Source organism: Ascidia mentula, chromosome 8 (assembly GCF_947561715.1).
Source record: "Ascidia mentula chromosome 8, kaAscMent1.1, whole genome shotgun sequence".
Taxonomy (NCBI): domain Eukaryota; kingdom Metazoa; phylum Chordata; class Ascidiacea; order Phlebobranchia; family Ascidiidae; genus Ascidia; species Ascidia mentula.
In genome coordinates, this window is record NC_138573.1 from 4,568,146 (window position 1) to 4,588,491 (window position 20,346).

A 20,346-nucleotide genomic window follows, 5' to 3' on the forward strand; every position below is an offset into this window, starting at 1 on the left:
TATCCTACACAGTTGGCAAAAATTTCATTACTCACTTTTCCTTTGACAGGATTATCATTTTTACGAGCCATGCATTGTTAACACCAAAAGTTTTGGTGAATATCATTGCAGCAAGATACTTTATTTAAGTGTTTAGCGCCGATTGCAATGCGAAGCTGAGGATAATATTAATTCGAGTGCTATAAAGGTGGCATTGATGTAAAATTGTGCTGTTTGTGTAAGGCTATTTATATATTTCGCAAGTAGTGTTTTAACTGGAATTTTTGCATAGAAGGCAATAGAAAGCAAAACGAATTTCAACGTACCTGGTAAAAACGGTGACGCAATCCGGGGCCAATCTTCGAATAGCTCAGAGAGCGAGGGGAAGAAAAAGGGAAATGGATCTTTTTTCATGGTCGTCGCGTTGCTTTTAAAAAGAGAGCGGTTGTATCGAACAGCAATGCGAATAAAACTAAACTGTTGACGATACATCGAGATGAACAACCGTTTGCCACAGATCAACGTCCTGTCGTTTCTAATGGTCGCTGCTTTTCTAACGGTAAGTGCTCTAAACGTAATGCATGCACAATGCTTAGCGCGTGTGCAGTTATTCGAAATTCTACAGCCAAATACTCGTTACGAAGGTAGCGATATTTCAAAAGTATTGACATTATAGTTTTTGCGATGAACTAGTAATACTTTATACTGACCTATGAATCTGACGTTCTTTTGGTGAAAAACAACAAATATACACCTCATGTTTAAAAAAGAATGTATTTTCTGAAGTTTCGCGTCAGAAAAAGAACGTCAGATTCATATTTCATTATGATACCTGGTAAACAAAACCTATTTTCAGTTTTCAATAATTTTTTTGTCCATTTTAACAAATAATGGGAAATTATTTTGTTTCGAGTGAAAAACAAAACAGGAGAAGCGCAGGATTTATTCACTCTCCCTGAGGCAGTTGTGACGCGTAGTAATCCGTGTTAGTTTTAGTACAGACTACGCTAATACTCAGAACTTTATATGCAAGAATAACCCGTGATTGTCAGTCTGTTGTCAGCGTACATTCGCAATGGGTTTACGAGAATTAAGTTACATTGCGTAATTCTTGTGTATTTGATTCGATATTTGCTGTTTACGGGGTTTCCTTATGACGCAAGAGTTTCGTCACATGCAATGTAAGGAACTTGAAACGACGGGAGGTCGTTCTCCTCTGACGTTTGTACACACAAAATCCCACCTCCCGCTGATAAGTTTATTGCTTAATGGTTATCGCAGAAGATCGTCTTGTGCCATGCCTGGTGCTCTTCTGTGGGCTTTATGTATTAATAGTTCTTTCGTAAACACCACATTGGGGAGAGCCTTCGGTAGTAAAAAGTAGTCGAAACTGTTATTGGGCACGGTGACTTTATCAGCACCACGCGTGGGCTTGTTTGAACACGTGTCAGTATTCGTGTTTAGCTCACTGTGAATGCCTGGCATTTCCGATTTGTTACTGTTTGTATCCTACCTGGGCATTACGTCGCTTTATGGTGGTTGCAAATCACGCGGTGTTTCGTCACGTCTGCATTCGCACAAAAAGCTCATTGATTTGCATGAACGCGCCCCAACAGTCAAACGGAAACTTTTTTTCCTTTTTTCCAAAAAAAGCACTGACGAAACCACAAGATAATACCGGTTCTTCATAAATCTCGTGACTATTTCATTCGGCATTTTTTCCGAATCCGACTGATGGCGTATAAAACTACATAAGGCAACCCAACTACAATTAGCCGAATACTGGGGCGTGATTCTGTATTGTTCTGGAAGTTTTACAAAGGAATTTCTGTGGGTGGTACCGGTATCAGTTACAAATGGAAATAACAATATTCATTTGCATACGGCACTCCCGAGTTCTAGACATCGCACAGACAAGAAGCATGCTTGTTTTGTTAAACAATGTACGCCCAGTTAACTTTTGTTTCGTGAGCTTACGTAACCTAAATATAGTATCTTTAAACAGTCCCTAAATTGTCTGCATAGTAAATAGTCCCATTCATAAAATAATCGTACGTGCGTCAGAAGGTCACGCACCCAACCTTTCCTAAAGAGAAAAGTAAAGGCCCTTGACGTCTCACGTAACAGCTATATTTATATCTCCTTCATGGTAAATGGAGAAACGCGTACCAATAAATTGCAGCAATTGTATTCGACAGAATGAAATGTTTGACATCAGGCACAACGCGATAAAGTTGTTTACCCTCATATGAACGGTTGGGTCATGCGTCATTATATTTTCGTGGTGGTGGCACAAAATATTTGCCAAGCCAAGTGAGACTGTCACCAGATGTGTGCAATTAGTTAACAAACCATTGATGTAATAAATGGACATTTTTAGCCAAAACTGTTTGCATTGTTCATGTGAACAATGACCAAATAACTGGGTTTCATGAATTCAAGTTAGATTATAACTCTCAGGATTGTTATTAGCCTAGTTGTATTTCGGAGGGTTACGATATTTTAAAATTCTCTTTACACCTTTGGATTGGAAGGCGTGGTACCTTTTAAATTCCTCTTTGAATATATCACTCCACTTTTTACAAATAACCGGGGTATACCCAAAAGTATATTTAACAACGGTCAGAAGAAACGCCTCGCCCTGCTTTTTATAGCATATATGATCTAAAGGAGTTATTAGTGTCATGACCTCAGGCATCAAATAGTTACACCACGATCTGGAATTTTTTTTACGTCGTCAGCATTCTACATACAGGTTTAAATCATAATCCCTATATTCAAAGCAAAGTTCAGATGTCTCGTAGTCAGTTGATTTAAAACCTTTTCTCATGTGGCATGTATTAGCATGCTGGAATTTGGGCTTTTAATATCTTTAACTGCTTTGTGACATTCAGAAACGAGAAAATCACCAACAATGGAATAGATCAAACAAAGTAATTTTATGCTTTACAATCTTGACTCCTCTATGCAAGGAATGTTTGAAACTCCATAAGAATCATTTGAGCTGCCCCCAAATATTTGCTCCCACGTCCCACGCAGGGTGTCAAACTTCTCTATTATTCACCAAAATTCGAAAGCCAAGCGTGGGCGGTTCGGCTATTGATAAGCTGTTATGCTTGATTGGCACATAATAAAACTTTTCTTTTTTTAAGAAAAATCGCAATTTTCCTGCGTCGCAAACTGTGGCAGTTTTTTTTAAAGGTAGCTAAGAGTTGGTTTCGTATCATTGCATCAGCTATTTTTAACTTACCGCAACGAAACTCAAGTCCACAGAACGTCACGGGTTCTTGCAAAAACAGCCGTTTTAGAACAATGGACGTCATAAACCAAAGCCACAAAGGCAAGTCACGTGAGGGTACACGCCGACAATGCGACGTTACTGCCAATGTTAAATGTGTATCGGGTGACAATGTGAGACAACACTGTGTGCCACCGCTGCGGTCAAACTTTAATAAAACTTTAAATTTGGAGTCCGCGTCATAAAGTAAACACAATCGCAATTTACAGGAAGGGAATGTTAAACTCAAGGACACTGGGGCTTGTTGGACAACACAGTAAATGCATGTTTACCGCTTTTAGGTCCAGTAACAAGAAACGCATCGTGTTACGATCTTCAAAGCACGCTTGTATTTGTTACTAATTACAGCATGTTTATCAACAGGGCGTACTTGCAGACATACACGGCTGTCCGCGAGGGTTTTACCACAATCCGAGAGGGAGCGGATCAACGTTTCTGGAGCGCTGTAGTTTATGCAGTACATGTCATAGTGGCCAGGGTGTCAAGGAAGCGTGCTTATCCCGTTCGGACACCGTATGCGAGCCTTGCGTGGTCGGTGAGACATTTGCCGCCGGTTGGGGCCAGGGCAAGTTTTGTCGGGCCTGCAAGAAGTGTGGTCCTTACCGTGACGTCATTACGAAGTGTACTTTGCACAGCGACACCCAGTGTGGAGATTGTAAACTTGGTGAGTTTGTATTCACAATTTGGTGTTAAATTGGTTCAATTTATATAAAATCCCAGAATTTAAACACCGAACATAACATTGTACCAGATGTGTATGACTCATAAGGCGTTGTTTGACCCGCATGTCAAAATGGTTAAAACGGTATCATGAACGAGCAGTAACAACTGCGTTCTTCTTGTGAAAAATATGTTGATCTTCTGCAAATGGGTCTAAATAAGTTACTGGCGCAGTGACATTTTTCAAAAAAAGAAACTGATGACATTTGCATTGTTTGGTTTTAAAGGGCAAAACATTTGGGTAAAATTAAGAATACGTCAACCATTGATGCCCTGTTTGTTGAAAGGGGATAAACATACATACAACAAGTTTCGTTCTATCCGCAAATACCACAGCACTAAAAATACACTTACCCAACCTACGAACACATGTGGTAGCCAAGAGACAACCCAAAATATTTGGAATCTGTCGTGCGAATAAGCGTTCACGTAAACGAATCACTTCTCCTCTTGGCCACGTCACAGAATTGTACCACGCCCTTTGTCCACCCCTTCCTGAAATCGAATTTCGCTTAAATCACAGGTTCTTATTGGAATCCAATCTTAAATGTGTGTGAACCGTGTTCGTGGTGCTTTCCCGACGTCTACGAACCTCGGGAGCGATACGTAGCAAGACAATGCGTGCACGAAGTTATTCCACCAAACTATCAGTGCGCTGTGCTTGCGATCTCAGTGGAACAAACTACGTGGTTATCCACGCTTTCAGGTATAGAATGTGTATACACACACATAGCTTTAAACATCTTGGGAAAAATAAGTCGGTGGATCGTCTTTATCGTTAATAAATGTTGGAAATTTCTTGGGAGTTCTTCAGCTTTTATAGTCATACGCTGATAAGTACATGTAAAACACTCCAAGGCTGTAACTTGTAAATAAATTAAGGCGCGTATAAGTGACAGTACAAGTTCTTATAGGTGTATGTATATGCGCCTCCGACGGTTTAATTTAGGCATCACTAATGTATCGTCTACTTTACATAATTTATGAAGTGAAATTGCAATGTTCCCCTACAGATCCCCACAAAGACAACGAAGAAGCTTCAGGCGACGTTGGATCAGGTGACGACACGATTGAGAGCTCCGGTAACCACCACGTGTTATTTGTTTCCGACGACGAAGACCTCAATCCGAAGACGTCGGAAAGTAGAGTGAAACCGAAAGGCCGTGAGCTTTCAGACGAATATTATACAACGTCAACACAAACCGCAAACCCAAAAAATCCAGACAGCAGCACGACATTCACCGAAACAACCCGGTCAGATTACGTCAAGTCAAGCACAACCGGACACGAAGGCCAGATTTTGTTGCTTGCTGTGACGTCACGTGACGACGTAAACTCTTCCGGCAATTGGGGCCTTACAGTAGCCCTTGCCGTTACCGCAACGATTTGCTTCTTGTTGACCATAGCACTTATAGTGGTCAGTCGCAAATACTTTCGAATCAAACGGACTAGCGACTTAAAAAGCCTTACTGCCGACAGTGACGTAACTTTAGAAGATGACGGTTTGCTTGATGACGTATGCGTTCGCAATTAACCAAAGTTTAAAAGTAGCAATAGGTCAAAATGATTTTTTTTGTTCTCTCATATATTTAATCGTTTTCCCGTTGCATATTCTTTTGCCAACTCGCAGCAACTACAGGAGTCTTTAGAGTTAATGATGTAAATGCTTGCCGACAACACAATAATAAAATAAGGTGTGAATTTTGTCTTTATTTATCTTTGTTACTTTAACTGCCATCTTCAACCCTTCTCCCTCATTTTTTTTCTAAATACAAAAAATGCAAGCTTTAAACTTTTGGTTTTTGTTCCACCATCAGCTTTCATGTTTTTGTTGTCACGGATAACATATGCCGGGAGTTGGCAACGTGTTCCAAAAACACAAAATATATCGGATCCATTCACTTCACCAAAAGTATAACTTTAGAAAGGAAACAGTATTTAAAACTATTGTAGGCGTGACAACCTCAAAGGCTTAAAAATTTGTTTTGTCGCCTAAACGCTTGGTCACAAGTTTCAGACCCTGACCCTTGATTTTTGAGGTAAATACCTGTCCTTCCGCGTGTGTAAGCGGCGTAAAAAACATGCTGCAGCATATTTTTGCAACGAAACGTTATCAGGACACGTAGGAGAAAAGGTCTGCGGTCAAGTGAAGAATAAAAGACCGCGTGAAAAATAACAGTCGACGCCTTTATGACCGCGAGAAAGGAGAATTGAACTAACGGCTATTTTTATATTCCGTGGAATGTGTGAATGGGGCGTGGGTTTGGAGGAAAATTAAAAAAAAACGGAAGTGGGGTATAATGTTGCAAAACCGCTGCACGAAAGAAATGCGCATGCGCCCAATACAAAATGCTACGTGGCGAGAAAAAGGGGAGAAACAACCAAAACGTTGCCGAATTGAATTTCAAATTAATTTCATCGGTATAAGGTACACAAGCGTATCAAATTATTCAAGCTATATGGAGATATATTTGCATTAAAGCGATATAGACCGCATCACTTAATTTCTCTGGAAGTTTCTTCGCTGGGAATGTTCTTGACGATCTCCAACGCAACAGGTTATGTGTGACATGCAATGGGTTATGCATGGGTGCCAATGTTTAAGTTGTGTATATACTATGGGCAGTTAGGTTGTCAATAGTTCTTGTCAGTAGGTGTAAATTAGTGGGTGCAATTGAAATTTTGGTTGAAAATGTACTAAAATATTGTTGCGAATTTTGTGAAAAATGAATCACAAATCATCCCATTTGAGTTTTTTTGTTGGTCCTACATTTTGCCAACGCATTCAGGCCAAATTCATTTGCTTGAGAGTTGCTTTAACTGCCCCTCGGGGGGAAAAGTTGGATCCCCATTTGAACATTATTTGGGCTATGAAGGAAACAAGACATGTTGGTTTCTCTCGTGCAATAAGAATCACAAAACATACACTCATTTGCAATTAAGTGTAAGTCTCAAACCCTCTGCACACAATGGCAACAAAATTAGTTGGTGGATAGCTGCTTTGTCGGTCCCCATCCCTGTGTATACCCCTCATAAGACATTAAACTCTCTGTTTATTCTCAATAACACAAGAATTTATAGTTGTTTGCCTCCGTCCTTTTCAAACAAAAGCATGTCAGGCTTATATTTAAATTAGTGTTGTTGGAGGGAGGAACAGAAAGAAGAAATTCGATAGCTAGAAAAGAAACGAAACCCTTGATAAAGTATCATATCCGCATTATTGTTGAATTTTATGTACTTCTTTAGCGACGTTCAGAATACATGTGTGTACAAATGAAAATCTCCAGGTGCATTGTGACTAAACGCAAATTTTCCGCCGGTGAATTTCGGGTCTAAACCTCACGTGAAAACTGGGCGTATCAACCATGACTGTGATGAAAAAACAGCTGCTTGGTCTGCTACTTCATTTATAGTAATGTTCAAGCAAAACAAATGTATGTTATATGTATGTATATATATGTAGCTTCTTCTTGTGTTGGTGAAAAGCGTTGTAGTTTTGTCAGGGGGTTAAAATCCGCTTTCATGCAAATTACAATTTACAACACTTATAAGCTCTAATAATCGGTACCTACACTTTGCATCTAACCTGTATTCGAATACGATGTGCTGGTGAACACACAGAGTTGCCCATATCAGTTCCATGTTGCCATGCCGACTCCAAATACACTCTTTATCGACATCAAGCGGAATTGTCACCAAGCGAACAAATTTCATTATTTTTTACTTTGCCACAAATACACCATATAATGTCATTCAAAGGCATGCTTCTGGGTTGGCCAGAAGTTAAGGCATTTTTTGTTAAACATTACTGAAACTGGAGAGCTGCAGACAGGGGGTGTCCACGCACTGCTGTTTCGACCTTTAAGGTCTCATCAGTGCAGCTGTTGAAGTGGCACTGTGCTAGCTTTTACACTGGCGGGCACACTAATTTCCACTTTGTGGTACCTTTTGGTCAACGTCGATCTGTTGGGTACCCTATACTGAGTACCAAACAACAGAGACGAACTACTGTGGAGCGCACTATGGCCGAACGGACCAATGTTATGGCTTTTTTGCACATATATTACTGAAATTTTTCTGCAAATTCAAGCTGCACATAATTAATGCGAAATTGGTTTCTGCGATGTCGAGCTGTAAGTTCTTGTGCACCCTGTATTTAAAAAAGTAAACCTAATAGATAATATTCCATGCTAATTTAAACAAGACATAGTAGCTGTCAAGAACATTGACAGGGAACATGAAATGTCTCTATCGATTACTTTGCTTCAAAAGAAGTAATGAAGCAACGAAGTATTGCTCTTGAAAAAACACAAAACGTAACATCTGCACCGGCAGCATCCCGGTTCCCCTTGCGGCGCGGCCCGGATTTTCATATGGCGCATCGATTTGTGGACCCGAGGTTTTGGAAAAAGGATTTCTATCGATTCGCAGAAGAGCAACCTCTTAGAGAAGTTATTTTGGAAAGCGAATATATGAAAGACGCCAGTGGTTGAAATTGGCAGTTTAGAGGTTTGCCTTCCATAGGAAAATAGCGAATGTTGCCGTAAGGAAAGTAACACATTGGTGGATCTTCAGATGACCAACTTAATGTTTCAAATTTGTGGGGTTTGGGCCTGCATACCCAACTTTGCTTCTGGATATGGGCAAAGCTTTGAATAGCATCCAAACCAGTTTTTTTATTTAAAATGAATGTTAGGTGTATAAATGCGACAGCTGGAAAAGATCTGAACGTGTTCAAACGTTGATCCTAAATACGCAGCTGAAAACCGGAGTAACATTAAATATTAAAAAAAAAACGCAGCTAACGAGGTAAAGTGTGCGACGGTGGAGCAAAGCTAGTTGCTGGACGTGCACAGGAGTGGCGCAGAGTCGCTTCAACTTTTTTTGCGTCCCTGCAAGAAGCAATTAGGTGCGATCGGCAAACCCCCATGAATTTTTTATTAGCTACGTGGTGCGTGCGAAGTCGACCGCTTACGCAAGAGAACTCTTCCCCTAAATACGCTCTGACGAGTGCAACAGGAAAGGTCAAAGGGAAAGAGTAAAATTCAATTGGTGTTGCACGCGCTGGTTTTTCAATTTTTCAGTTTTTCGATTTTTAATTGGTGTTGTTATATTGTTTGCAATGTATGGACAAGTGACCACATGTCGGTAAGTATACTTGTCCCTATTTTAATTAAGGTATTTAAGTTTAATTTGGATACTAGCTTATTAAAATGATGGATGACTTGCTTTTTTGACAGAAAAATTAAGCAAATATAAATATGGGAGGGTTACCAAGGATAGGCCTAGTCTTTCTGCTAATGGTTTTAATGCTGTCAAATGCCCTGGACATGCCAAGCAAGAATCATAAAACTAAGACTGGCGACCTAAGTGAAGTTGTTTCCCAAAACGATATCAACTCAATCATGCAGTGGTCAGAAATGGCGAAAGCTATGAACCCCAAGCGCAAAGAAAATCTACTTGGCCCAAATGGACTGCTGGCCGGAATGTACAAAACCAACACGTCATCTTTAGGCGTAACCGCCGGATTGACGTCGGCGACCACCGTGGAACCTGAATCTGATGAATCCTATTCAACGACGGCGCCAGGAAGCACAACCTTGGTTGATGACGACATATCCGATATAGTTGTTCGAATCCAAAAGAGCCCGGGGCTGAATTCAGGCATTGAAGCAATTCTTGTGCTGCTTGTTATTCAAACCATGCTCGGTCTGGGTTGCACCATCGACTTGTCGGTTATGAAGGAGCATCTACTTCAACCTGGCGGTAATTGACTAACGTGTTCAATTGTCACTGCCAATACAAACATTAAATTTAAAACTTATTTATCGTACAACGGAAAATGTAACACACTATGCGCAGTGATGTGACATTTTACGCTCAAAGCAGACAACAGTTTTATTTTTATATTGATCCGTTTTCAAACCAATGAGAAATATCAAGGCATGCAGTCGGAAACTTTTCTTTGCAAAAGAAAATTTTGAAAATTAATTACCATTTTATTTTCCTACAAAATCAGCATTTATTTAGTGATTTAAACTGTGTACTATGCATTAAAATGTGTGTGTGGACCAAAGACTATCCAAGTAGGGTAGCCAATGTTAAACGCTATGTTGAATAGATTTCTAAAAACAACCTTTATTGGCAGGTATTGCTATTGCAGCTGCTTGTCAGTTTGGAATCATGCCCTTAGTGGCATTTGGCATGTCAAAACTGTTTGGATTGGATGCAGTGGCGGCAGTGGCTGTTCTCGTGACCGGTAGCTGTCCGGGTGGCAACCTTTCGAATCTCCTCACTTACTTCCTATACGGAGACGTTAACCTCAGGTGGGGTATTCCTTAAAAACTTTTGGACTAAACAAGAGCTAACATTTGTAAATTTGCATTTGTACTAGTATACATCCAGAAGTAGATTGCATGAAGGCATTGCGCGCATACCAGCAAAACATAACTAAAAAAGATGGTTCCTGATGACCAATTCCAGGAATCATCTCCCCATTCCTGAACCATAGTTGCAACGATTTCCACGAAAGCCAATAGATTTTAACCCAGAAAACATAAAAAAAAGAGTTGTAGGTACTTGGAATGTCTTGTGAAAGTTTGCAAGATTCGTGAAATGCGGTTAAACTAAGCACTTAGATTAGAATAAACCTGCACGGTGACCTATTGCGTTAGTCGTTCGCAATCAAAGCATCAGCATGAAACGATCGATGTAAATTCGTGGGAAGCTACTTCGACAAGGAAGGTATTAGCCTTCCCAAGCATTTGCCATGTATCCAATCGATTTCTATTAACGCTAAAAGCTAGCCAGATGTTCCACAAGATGCCAGCATGCTAATATGGTTTATTGACCTGCAGGAAGTGGTCAAATAGAAAATTAGGATTTGTTGTCCCCTTGAGATTTGTACTACAACGCTCTGTTAAAACATGCGTTTCCTATAGTGTCTTTTTGAAAGTTGCTGTGGCCTTTACAAAGGGGCAAATATTATGTACATCCCCATGTTTAATTATAATTCCAATTTTTGAGAACTTTTTACTCTGTTCAGTGTATTAATGTCCACCATCTCCACTCTGCTCGCTTTGATTTTGATGCCACTTTGTCTCTTCATCTACGGATCAAGTTGGATCGATGTGTCCCAGATTGGAAGTCTTGTGCCCTTCGGTGGAGTGGTGCTCACGCTAATAATGACTCTCTTTCCTGTTGGAATCGGTATTGCTATCAAGGCGAAGTATGAAAAAATTGCAAATACGGTCCTTAAAGTAAGTCTAAAGAAATCGCTTCTAGTCTAACATTTTATTATACCTTAATGTTTTACGTCCATTTATGTGCTTGTGGCATTACATTTGAGCAATAGAAAATATTCTTAGGCGTTGATCTAGAGTCCATTCAATTTCCTGAGCACTAAAATACATTATTTTAATCTATTCCGTAGATTTCCTTGTTCAGTGTGGGTGTTTCGTTCATTGCGCTGATGACGCTTTCCGGAATCATGTTCGGAACTGGACTTTTCGCCGTCATATCTGGAAAGACGTATCTTATTGCAATGATCATGCCACTCATCGGATATGGCACTGGATATTTGCTGGCAACCGGCATTAGACTGCCAGATGCCAGTCGCAGAACCGTAGGTGGGTATTGTCGTATTCACCAATTGCTGTACGTAGATCAAATGTACACATGAGCAGTCAAATCCGTTACCATGCTTGTTGTCACGTATACTTTGCCATTGTTGCATATTTATAAAAATTTAAGTTACATTAAAGTACGTTTTCCCGGGAATGATGAAGAAAGTTGGTGCTGGTGGTATATTTGCCAGTTTTGCTATCAGCTGATACAACTTTTTGAGTCATACTATTTTGTTTTTACTTGAAGTGGTCACTTATTGAAATTCAATCTTGCATATTACAGCAATAGAGACTGGATGTCAAAACAGTCAACTCAGTTCAACGATCCTTAAGATGGCGTTTGCCAAGGAGACCATGGGCGCCTACTTCCTTTTCCCACTCTACTACGCCCTCTTTCAGGGCCTTGAGGGCTTAGGAATGGTCATCGCCTTCCGCATTTACAGGCGATATTACGCCGACGAAAGCATAGCCCCTGCCCACACTCGTATTACCTACGATCGATTTGAAGGAGGCTGGGGTGCTGACGTAGACGGCGAGGAGAGCATGCCCGATCGCTTGTACCAGCAACCCTCCACCAGTGGCAGTGAAGGATCAATGTACGGCAGAATGGCCAACGACGTTAATTCTGACCGAGCTCTTGTGAGCTCCTTGCCTTTAAAGCACAAGTACTCCCCTGGCGAGACTGAGACCTCAAAGAAGATAGCCACCGATAAATCAGCTTTGGTGAAGGATATAGGTCAATCAAGCGAGCCAATAGGGTTGGATTATGGAGGTCTGGGCGACCGACGTTAGAGAAGACGAAAATCTGTTACAATCTGCTGCGATCAAACGGTTCACGTTTCCACATGGGTGTTATATGCAAAAGTGGACAAGCAATATATATGTAGTTGTGTGTCCGTTGTTAAATCAATGTCGCTGTTACTGTACATCATAGCCCGGTTCGTTACATTTTCGCCGTTTCTGTTTTAAACTTATATCTTACACCAAAGTGTGTACTTCAATGGCAACAAAATAAAAAAACTATTATTTTCTGGCGACTACAGAATGCGAGAGAGCGGGGATAATCAATTTTATGCCATCGTATGGCTGATGTCGATTTCCGTGTTTTTTTTAAGTTCAGAAATACCTTTAGAAGGCCTATGTCATACAACCGAATCGCTGATATGCATGGGTTGCTGTAATGCAATATACTTTTAACGCGTCAGAATCATTATAGGTCTATATCCATTCGATAAGCAATGCAAAGCCAGCATTTCAATTGGAATTAGGAAAGAACAAGACCGTTTTGGGCGATGTTTTTCCCGCCTTGTGATTTGATCCAAAAACAACAACGCTACGCCAATAAAAAATAGCTTAGCTTTGGAAGTTTTTCAAAGATTGATGTATGAAATTGCGGCAACCTTTATCAAGCAAAGAGCCTGTTACACTATTTTTGCACTAAACTAAAAGATACTCGGAGCCGTAGTAAGTATGTAAAGTGTCGGCTACAGCTACATTCTTGATTGCCGTATCTGTGGGGTTATAAGGAGTAGAAAGAGCAACATGCAGTTCCACGGCCATGGGTTATCTACCTCTGATATAATAGGACGCTATTTCAACTGAACTGTTACTACCATCGGATGATACATGGGTACGAATGTTTATATTTTCGAGAGTAATACTTTCTGTAGTTATTGGAAATTTTTTTTTGCAACATGTAAAATAATATTATTGGAATATTATGAAACAAACACAATGGTTCTATGTGAACTTTTTTTTGCTTCATCAATGGTCGGCCATTTACGCTTCTCTCATGCAGTTAATCTAGCCGCGCAACACTACCAAATCAACTTGTTCCTTAAATTTGTTTACATCGTGTGCAGAATGTGTAAATAGGAATTTGTAAGCTGAAAAGTAAACCGCAACAGTAACAGAAATGACCGACATTTTTTTGTTGTCCAGGTTTCAAGTTCATTGACAAACAGCTGCAAACGGCATTGGTGATTGTGGTTTACCGTGTAATGTAACCTGGCATTTATGGAATGGTTGGTTAAGTTCACTGCATTTAATCTATCCAGGCTATAGTGAACAAACAGGTGAATGGACACAAGTAAAAAAACTGCAACTAAGGGTAAGTTAATTTATGTTACATATTATTAATGCACAAGGAGAAGGAAATTTCAGTTAATTTACCAACATTTTGTGGAAAAATGTTGTAAAATTCTCCACGCATTTCTGCAAAAATTTACTGGTAATCAGCGCAATATGAATTGGCTAATGCATTAACATACGAAAAACGTTGCGATTATCCATGCTATTAACGATCACCGAAAATAATTCTCTGTGAAAATAACAAGCTTTAAAATGTGGGTCCAATATAAATAAAAAATGTATACATAAAGCACTTTTTGTGCCGTTTTTATTATACAAAATATAATATACCATAACACCATAAGTGTTTCCCTCAAAAAGTAGGAGTTGAAAACTGATGTTTGGTTGGATTGATTTTTGTTTTTGAAAACCGTGTATGTTTAGTTTAATTTTTATGTGAGCAGCAGTGACTCGTGACTCACATTTTAATCGTTTTGAATGTTTTTTAGAAACTGCTATCTGTGAGTCTTGTGGTCAAGAGGGTGATCGTGAATCTTTTTATTCAACTACGAAAAGATTTTGTGGTGCACATTGTGCTCATAGCTATTCTGCCAGACACAGACGACAGTACCTGAAAGTCACTCAAAAAAACAACACCAAAGAGGTTCCAAAGAAAAAGAGAAAGTTTTCCATACCTCCAAGGTTGGTTTTACTTGTGAAGTTATTTTTGTTGCACTCTGTAACTGATTGCATGAAGCATAACCTTAAACCAATGTTGAATTGTAGCAAATCCCTGTCACCAGGACCACACCTTCCACTTGTGCTACCATCTGAAATGGAGAGAAGGGAATATTCCAGTCAGGGATTTGACTGGGGAAAGTACCTAGTTGATAACTCATGTGATGCAGTTCCAGTTCATTTGTTTCCACATGTCAGTAGCTCAAAGACTCCACCATGCAAAACAAAGTACTCTTACAATACCTTTAATTTTACAGGCGCAAATGTCATTGCATTGGGCAGAAATTGATAAAGGAATGAAAGTGGAGGTTTTAAACCTGGACTGTCCTGTGCCGACAAAAGTATACTGGATTGCCCAGGTAATGGGCATGCTTGGTATCATTGTTCTGACATAATATCTATTAAATTTTTATAGCTAAGTGAAAACATTTAAAAACAGCAGTTTTTATTTACCTCATGTATTCTTTTAGGTAGCACAAGTGGCAGGCTACAAAGCATTGTTGAGGTATGAAGGGTTTGGCGATGATGAGAAATGTGATTTTTGGTGCAATCTTTGTACACATGATGTACATGCAGTGGGGTGGTGTGCTACAATCGGGAAACCGCTGGTTCCACCAAAAAGTATGTATATCATCTTCAAAACAGTCATTATGTTTGTAATCTAATAGTTTTATAAATTTTTCCCTTTTTGTGACTTTGTTTTTCGCATATGAGTCATGCTTGCAAACTGTATACCTTAAATTTGGCTCCTGCAATGTGTTAAATTTTTAATATTGTTTAATGTCAAAAGTATTGTTCTGACAGCAATCCAATTCAAGTACAACAATTGGAAAACTTTTCTCGTGCAAAGACTAACGGGTGCAAAAACTCTTCCCAATGACTTTCAGCAACGTGTTGTGCAGAGCATGAACTGCCCATTTATGGTCAACATGAGACTGGAGGTTAGCTCAAGACATGAAGGCTCAATAAATATCAAATCCAGCTCAGGGGGTAAATTAACAAACCATACAATTGTTTTTTCATTTGAGGTGATGGACAAAACACAAATTTCACGAATGAGGATTGGAATTGTGGAGGAGGTTATCGGAGGAAGATTAAAACTTCGATATGAAGATTCAGATGATCCTAATGACCACTTCTGGTATTTTTTTCTTTTCAATGTCAGCCATGATAATTTGTTACTCACAATATTTGACAACCCATTGATTTAGATACAGCAACCTGTTTACCTGATAGACAAACCGACACAAAGAGCACTCTGTTTTCACATTATTATTATGTAGGTGCCATGCTGGGTCACCATTGATCCACCATATTGGTTGGTCAGAAAAGGTTGGTCACAGAATTTTGGTGGCCAAGAAAGAATACAAAAATGCATCTGGCTTCATAAACTCAAGAGCAGATTTGTTTGCTGCAGTAAGTGCTCCACTAATTGTTTGTAAAACATTTCCTAATGCAGTTGCAATTTTATATCTGTTTCAGACGAAACCAGTGAAGTCCTGTGGTTTCAGAGTTGGGATGAAGCTAGAGGCCATAGACCCACTGAAATTGTCATGCATTTGTGTTGCCACTGTGAGAAAAGTCCTTAAGAATGGATTTCTGATGATAGGTATTTTTTTTAACCTGTTCTTAATTTTTTTGTGAAAAAATTGCTTTGTTCTTGCAAATTGCTAAAAACATAACAGCGATGTCGATAAATGATGACGATAAAGGTTTTTAAAAAATTAGACAAGTGAATATTGTAGTATCTTACAGTTGAATTTAAATTTTTGAGTTTTTGTTTAAAGTAGTAGGTGGATTGTTCTTGCGCAGCTGCTTAACTGTGACGTGTTTTACAGGAATTGATGGCAGTGGGGCACTGAATGGAACAGACTGGTTTTGTTATCACTGTACTTCAGCATCAATATTTCCTGTTGGATTCTGCGACATTAATGGCATCCCATTGAGTGCACCCAAAAGTCAGTAAACATAGTAATTATCACATGATTGGGTTTAATAATTGGCATTTTTGTTAAAATGTTTATATATGTAAATTATACCAACTTGTGTTTATTTATGACTTTGTAAAAGCTCTTTTATACCTTCAATAAACTGTGTTAATTTGTTTTTGAAGTCGCATGCACTATAAACTCTTGCAAAACTGCATTTCAGTGCATTATTTTTCTTTCAAAGGCCACAAAGATTCCTTCACATGGGAGGATTATCTTGCTGAAACAGAGAGTGAGGCAGCACCAGTAAACCTGTTTAATCATGAGCAAATTCAACATGGGTTTGAGATTGGAATGAAACTTGAGGCAGTTGACCTGATGGAACCCAGATTACTTTGTGTAGCCACTATTGCCAAGTAGGCGCAAATTTGTAAATTTGTCTAATAATTTAAAATGTACTGCTCTTCTGGCATAAAATATACATGCTGTATTTTTTCGACGTTCCGTCTGGCATGCGGCGAGACTTCATCAGGTATTGATACCTGACAGAGGCACGTGATCTGACAAGTGGTGTCAACATGTCCTTTTTTGTGCCTCTGCCTGTTTTAGCATAGTTTACTTTGAAATTGCGGTGTCAACACCTGATCAAGTCTCGCCGCATGGCAGACGAATCGTTGAAAGAATACAGCATGTATATTTTATGCCAGTAGAGCAGTACAATTTAAATTGCAACATGCCTGGCAGCATCAGGAGTTTCATATTTGTTCAATAACGTGTAAACTCGACCGTTTTATACTGATCAACATTTATAACTTCTTTCATACATTTTAACGATTTTGTGCAACACCAGGAAAAGGGTGTGCGCCAAATACAAAAAGCAGCAAAATTTTACAGAGTTGTGGGTCGACTTCTACGAATTCACTTCGATGGTTGGGATGGTGAATATGACCAATGGGTTGATTCCCAGTCCTCAGACATTTACCCAGTTGGTTGGTGTGAATTAGTGGGTTATGAATTGCAACCACCTGCCACATCACAAAGTAAGTTTTGGAAGTTAGGATCCTCATGGACAGACATTGGTAACAAAGCAGTTATGTGTGTAATATTTTTGTCAACTGTTGGCAGAAAAAAAATGTGAACTATTAGGATTGATAGAGAAAACACCAGAAATTGACAACAGGAATCAGCCTTAACAATTCTTTGACCGACAGATCTGTCTTTACAAAGCAATATAATATTCCTACAGCTCCAAAAGGGGTAAAAGACAATCAGGGCAAGTTAGATCTTTATTACAGATATATTAATTTCACCTATTGGCATCCTCAGTTTCTATTTACTTGAATAAGACAGACACTGAGGATAACAATAAGTGAAATTAATATTTCTGTAATAAAGATCTTACTGGCGCTAATCGCCTTTTACTCCTTTTGGAGCTCTAGGAATACTATTAGGATTGGTCATCTATTTCACTTAGGTAGTAGATGTTATATGCTTCATCTAACTTGAATTGCATTTACCAGCTTACCAGTTCTGAAATCTTAAACTTCTTCATTCTTTCAAAGCAATGACTCAGGAATCCGCTTCAATCAAGAAAAAGTCAAAGCCCAAAGGTCTGACATTCCTCGGCAAGAAAAAACGTATGAAAAACACTAATTATTTTTCACTTTTGACACTGACTGACATGGCACTGTCTGTCTGCAGGTAAAAGATTGTCTGTTGCTGGACGGAAATCGTCAGTTAACATGCCAACTGAAGAAGTTACAACACCACAGCCAATAACAAGTAAAAATGGTGAAGATGAAGAAAAGACCGAAAGTGTTGAGGTTCATTCTGAAGAACCATCATTTAATGGAGATGCTCAAGAGGTTTGAAGATGTGGCATAATGTTACTTAAGTCAGTGGTTTTTAACCTTTTTACACTCACCAGACTGGTAAAATTACAAAACAACTATAATGGCCGGTAGATTTTAAAAAACTAAACCAAAATGTTATGAACAGAACACATCAATCAAAAATAATATGTGGTAATGCAGAATTCACACCAATTTTTTTTATGTGAGATGAAGGTATATTGTAGTACTGGTAAAATAACTAATAGGGATGGTGGAGAAACACTGACCTAGGTGATTAATATAAATAATCTTCCTTAAACCATGAGTTACAACTTATACAACTACAGCAATACCCTCTTCCAATAGCTTTTAAAAAAAACTGAAAAAATAGTTGTTGTTGTATTTTGTTTTGTTCATGTTATGTGCTGAAGAAAGCAAGTTTTTGTGGATTTAAAACACTTTATACTTTTCATATTTAATATAAAGTTCATAGTCGATTTTTCCTCCATGTGATTTATGTGATTAAGGTTCAGAACGACGTTGTAATGGATGAAGAGCCAAAGCAAAATGGTAGTGAGCAGACAAGCACAACGGAAGACACAAATCAAGACGCGCCTCCTGAAAATATAATTGCAGAAAGTCAGACTGAAATTGAACCTAAAATTGCAACTGAAATTACACAAGAAACTGATACTCCCCCTTCGCTTACTGAGCAAGAACCTAAATCTGATCAAATCACTTCTGCACCTGTTGATGATAAACCAATGGATGTTGATACTAAAGAAGTGGAGCAGGCTGTTGCTGAGAAGGAGGAGGAGGTTATGGAACAGGAGAATCTCCCAATAGAGGCGGGCTTGGTAGATGAAAAAGTCAATAAAGAAAATTCATGTGAAATATCAAATGTACCCCAAGCTGATGATGAACCTGCTGAAAATATATCCGCTGACACCTGAACACGCCAATGCCCAATTGAATTTTGCAGTTTTTGGCAGCGAATGTGTTTTAGCCAGCAAAGGTGCTATACTGGCGACATGGTGCAAAAAATGTACTTGTTTTATCCAAGCTGGAAAAAGTTTATGTTTGTTTATGTTATACAAAGGTGTTCCGCCACTACTGCCTTCATTATTATGTTTTATTCTTTTTAAAAAGTCTTCAACTCGGCCAATGAACATGTTGGGTTGATGTATAAGCTCGCTTGGCTGCGAATATGCTTTTTGTGCATTTGTTCAAGAATACAGAATACAGTTTTGTTCTTTCTGCTTATTCGTTAGTCAACGCCAATTCACATTTTTTTGTAAGTAAAAGCAGCCTGTAAACAGACAACTGACTGGTAACAATCTTTGAATATATGAGTGGGTTAGGATATTGGTTCGTTTACAAATGAATTGCGCATTATCGTTCAACTACAAAAAATTTAAACTGTATACGACCGAATGCAATGCCATCTGATACTGCTAGCACCATCTTTTTTGTGTCCAACAGAAAGGAACAAAAATGTCAAGGACGTTGACAACGTGCGATAAATTAATTTACTGAGCTGCTGCCAGACATTATGCGCGCCGGTACTGAGGTCCACGATCTTTCAAAACGTACGGGTTTACCAGAGCACTTGTTTACAATTTCACGATTTCCGGGGCCACCTGTTCTTCGTTGCAGGTGTGTTAAAGCGTGGAATAAGCATCCTCGGATTTTCCAACGTCCACAAAAAAAATGCAACAAAACCGAAGTTTGAAGATTAGAAATATACAGGCGTTGCCGTATGAAGTACGTGATGTGTATCTTCAGGATTTTCGTTAATAATTTTTTGCCGAACAAAACGTCGCAGATCTAACAACGTTACCTAAGAGCTGATTTTTCTCAACGGTTTTTCTCTATTTTATGCCTTTTTTGTCATTAATACTAATCTGAACACAAAAAAATCACTGCCATTAAATTGCAACGTACACATTTCACTGTACTTGAAAGTATTTACAAGAACTGAATACAGTAAAACCCCTAAATTGTTGGTTCCTATGGTAAAGTTCATGCAGAAGTAAAATTAATGGATGAACATGTAGAACAAATAACAATATGTGCTGTTGGAAATGCTGTTTCTTTGTTTAGAATTTTTAACACAAAGCCTATAGAAATTCTGTACAACAATTTCCAGTGTTACC

At 38.9% G+C, this 20,346-nt stretch overlaps 3 protein-coding genes across 4 annotated transcripts; all 3 read left to right on the plus strand.

The window, feature by feature from the left end:
* The first annotated feature begins 423 nt into the window (after window positions 1–423).
* Window positions 424–5,808, plus strand: LOC145910496 (uncharacterized). Its single transcript, XM_082997636.1, has 4 exons — window positions 424–538; window positions 3,641–3,941; window positions 4,521–4,703; window positions 5,011–5,808. Exons 1-4 carry the CDS (start codon window positions 476–478, stop codon window positions 5,529–5,531), a joined length of 1,068 nt encoding a protein of 355 aa, XP_082853762.1. The 5' UTR covers window positions 424–475; the 3' UTR covers window positions 5,532–5,808.
* A 3,450-nt stretch (window positions 5,809–9,258) lies between these two features.
* Window positions 9,259–12,438, plus strand: LOC145911604 (putative sodium/bile acid cotransporter 4). The gene is made up of 5 exons (XM_082998999.1): window positions 9,259–9,763; window positions 10,146–10,323; window positions 11,043–11,256; window positions 11,430–11,625; window positions 11,906–12,438. The coding sequence occupies exons 1-5, from the start codon at window positions 9,259–9,261 to the stop codon at window positions 12,412–12,414; spliced, it is 1,602 nt and encodes a 533-aa protein (XP_082855125.1). The 3' UTR covers window positions 12,415–12,438.
* A 1,104-nt stretch (window positions 12,439–13,542) lies between these two features.
* LOC145910470 (MBT domain-containing protein 1-like) lies at window positions 13,543–19,457 on the plus strand. Of its 2 annotated transcripts, XM_082997606.1 has the most exons (15): window positions 13,544–13,732; window positions 14,202–14,394; window positions 14,479–14,623; window positions 14,688–14,789; window positions 14,901–15,051; window positions 15,235–15,371; window positions 15,459–15,571; window positions 15,714–15,846; window positions 15,913–16,039; window positions 16,269–16,388; window positions 16,603–16,774; window positions 17,253–17,398; window positions 17,921–17,995; window positions 18,060–18,223; window positions 18,718–19,455. In XM_082997606.1, the coding sequence occupies exons 1-15, from the start codon at window positions 13,702–13,704 to the stop codon at window positions 19,141–19,143; spliced, it is 2,235 nt and encodes a 744-aa protein (XP_082853732.1). In that variant the 5' UTR covers window positions 13,544–13,701; the 3' UTR covers window positions 19,144–19,455. The 2 variants fall into 2 exon arrangements, with proteins under 2 accessions (XP_082853731.1, XP_082853732.1); XM_082997605.1 differs by having other exon boundaries at window positions 13,543–13,732; window positions 15,714–16,039; window positions 18,718–19,457.
* Window positions 19,458–20,346: the final 889 nt, after the last annotated feature.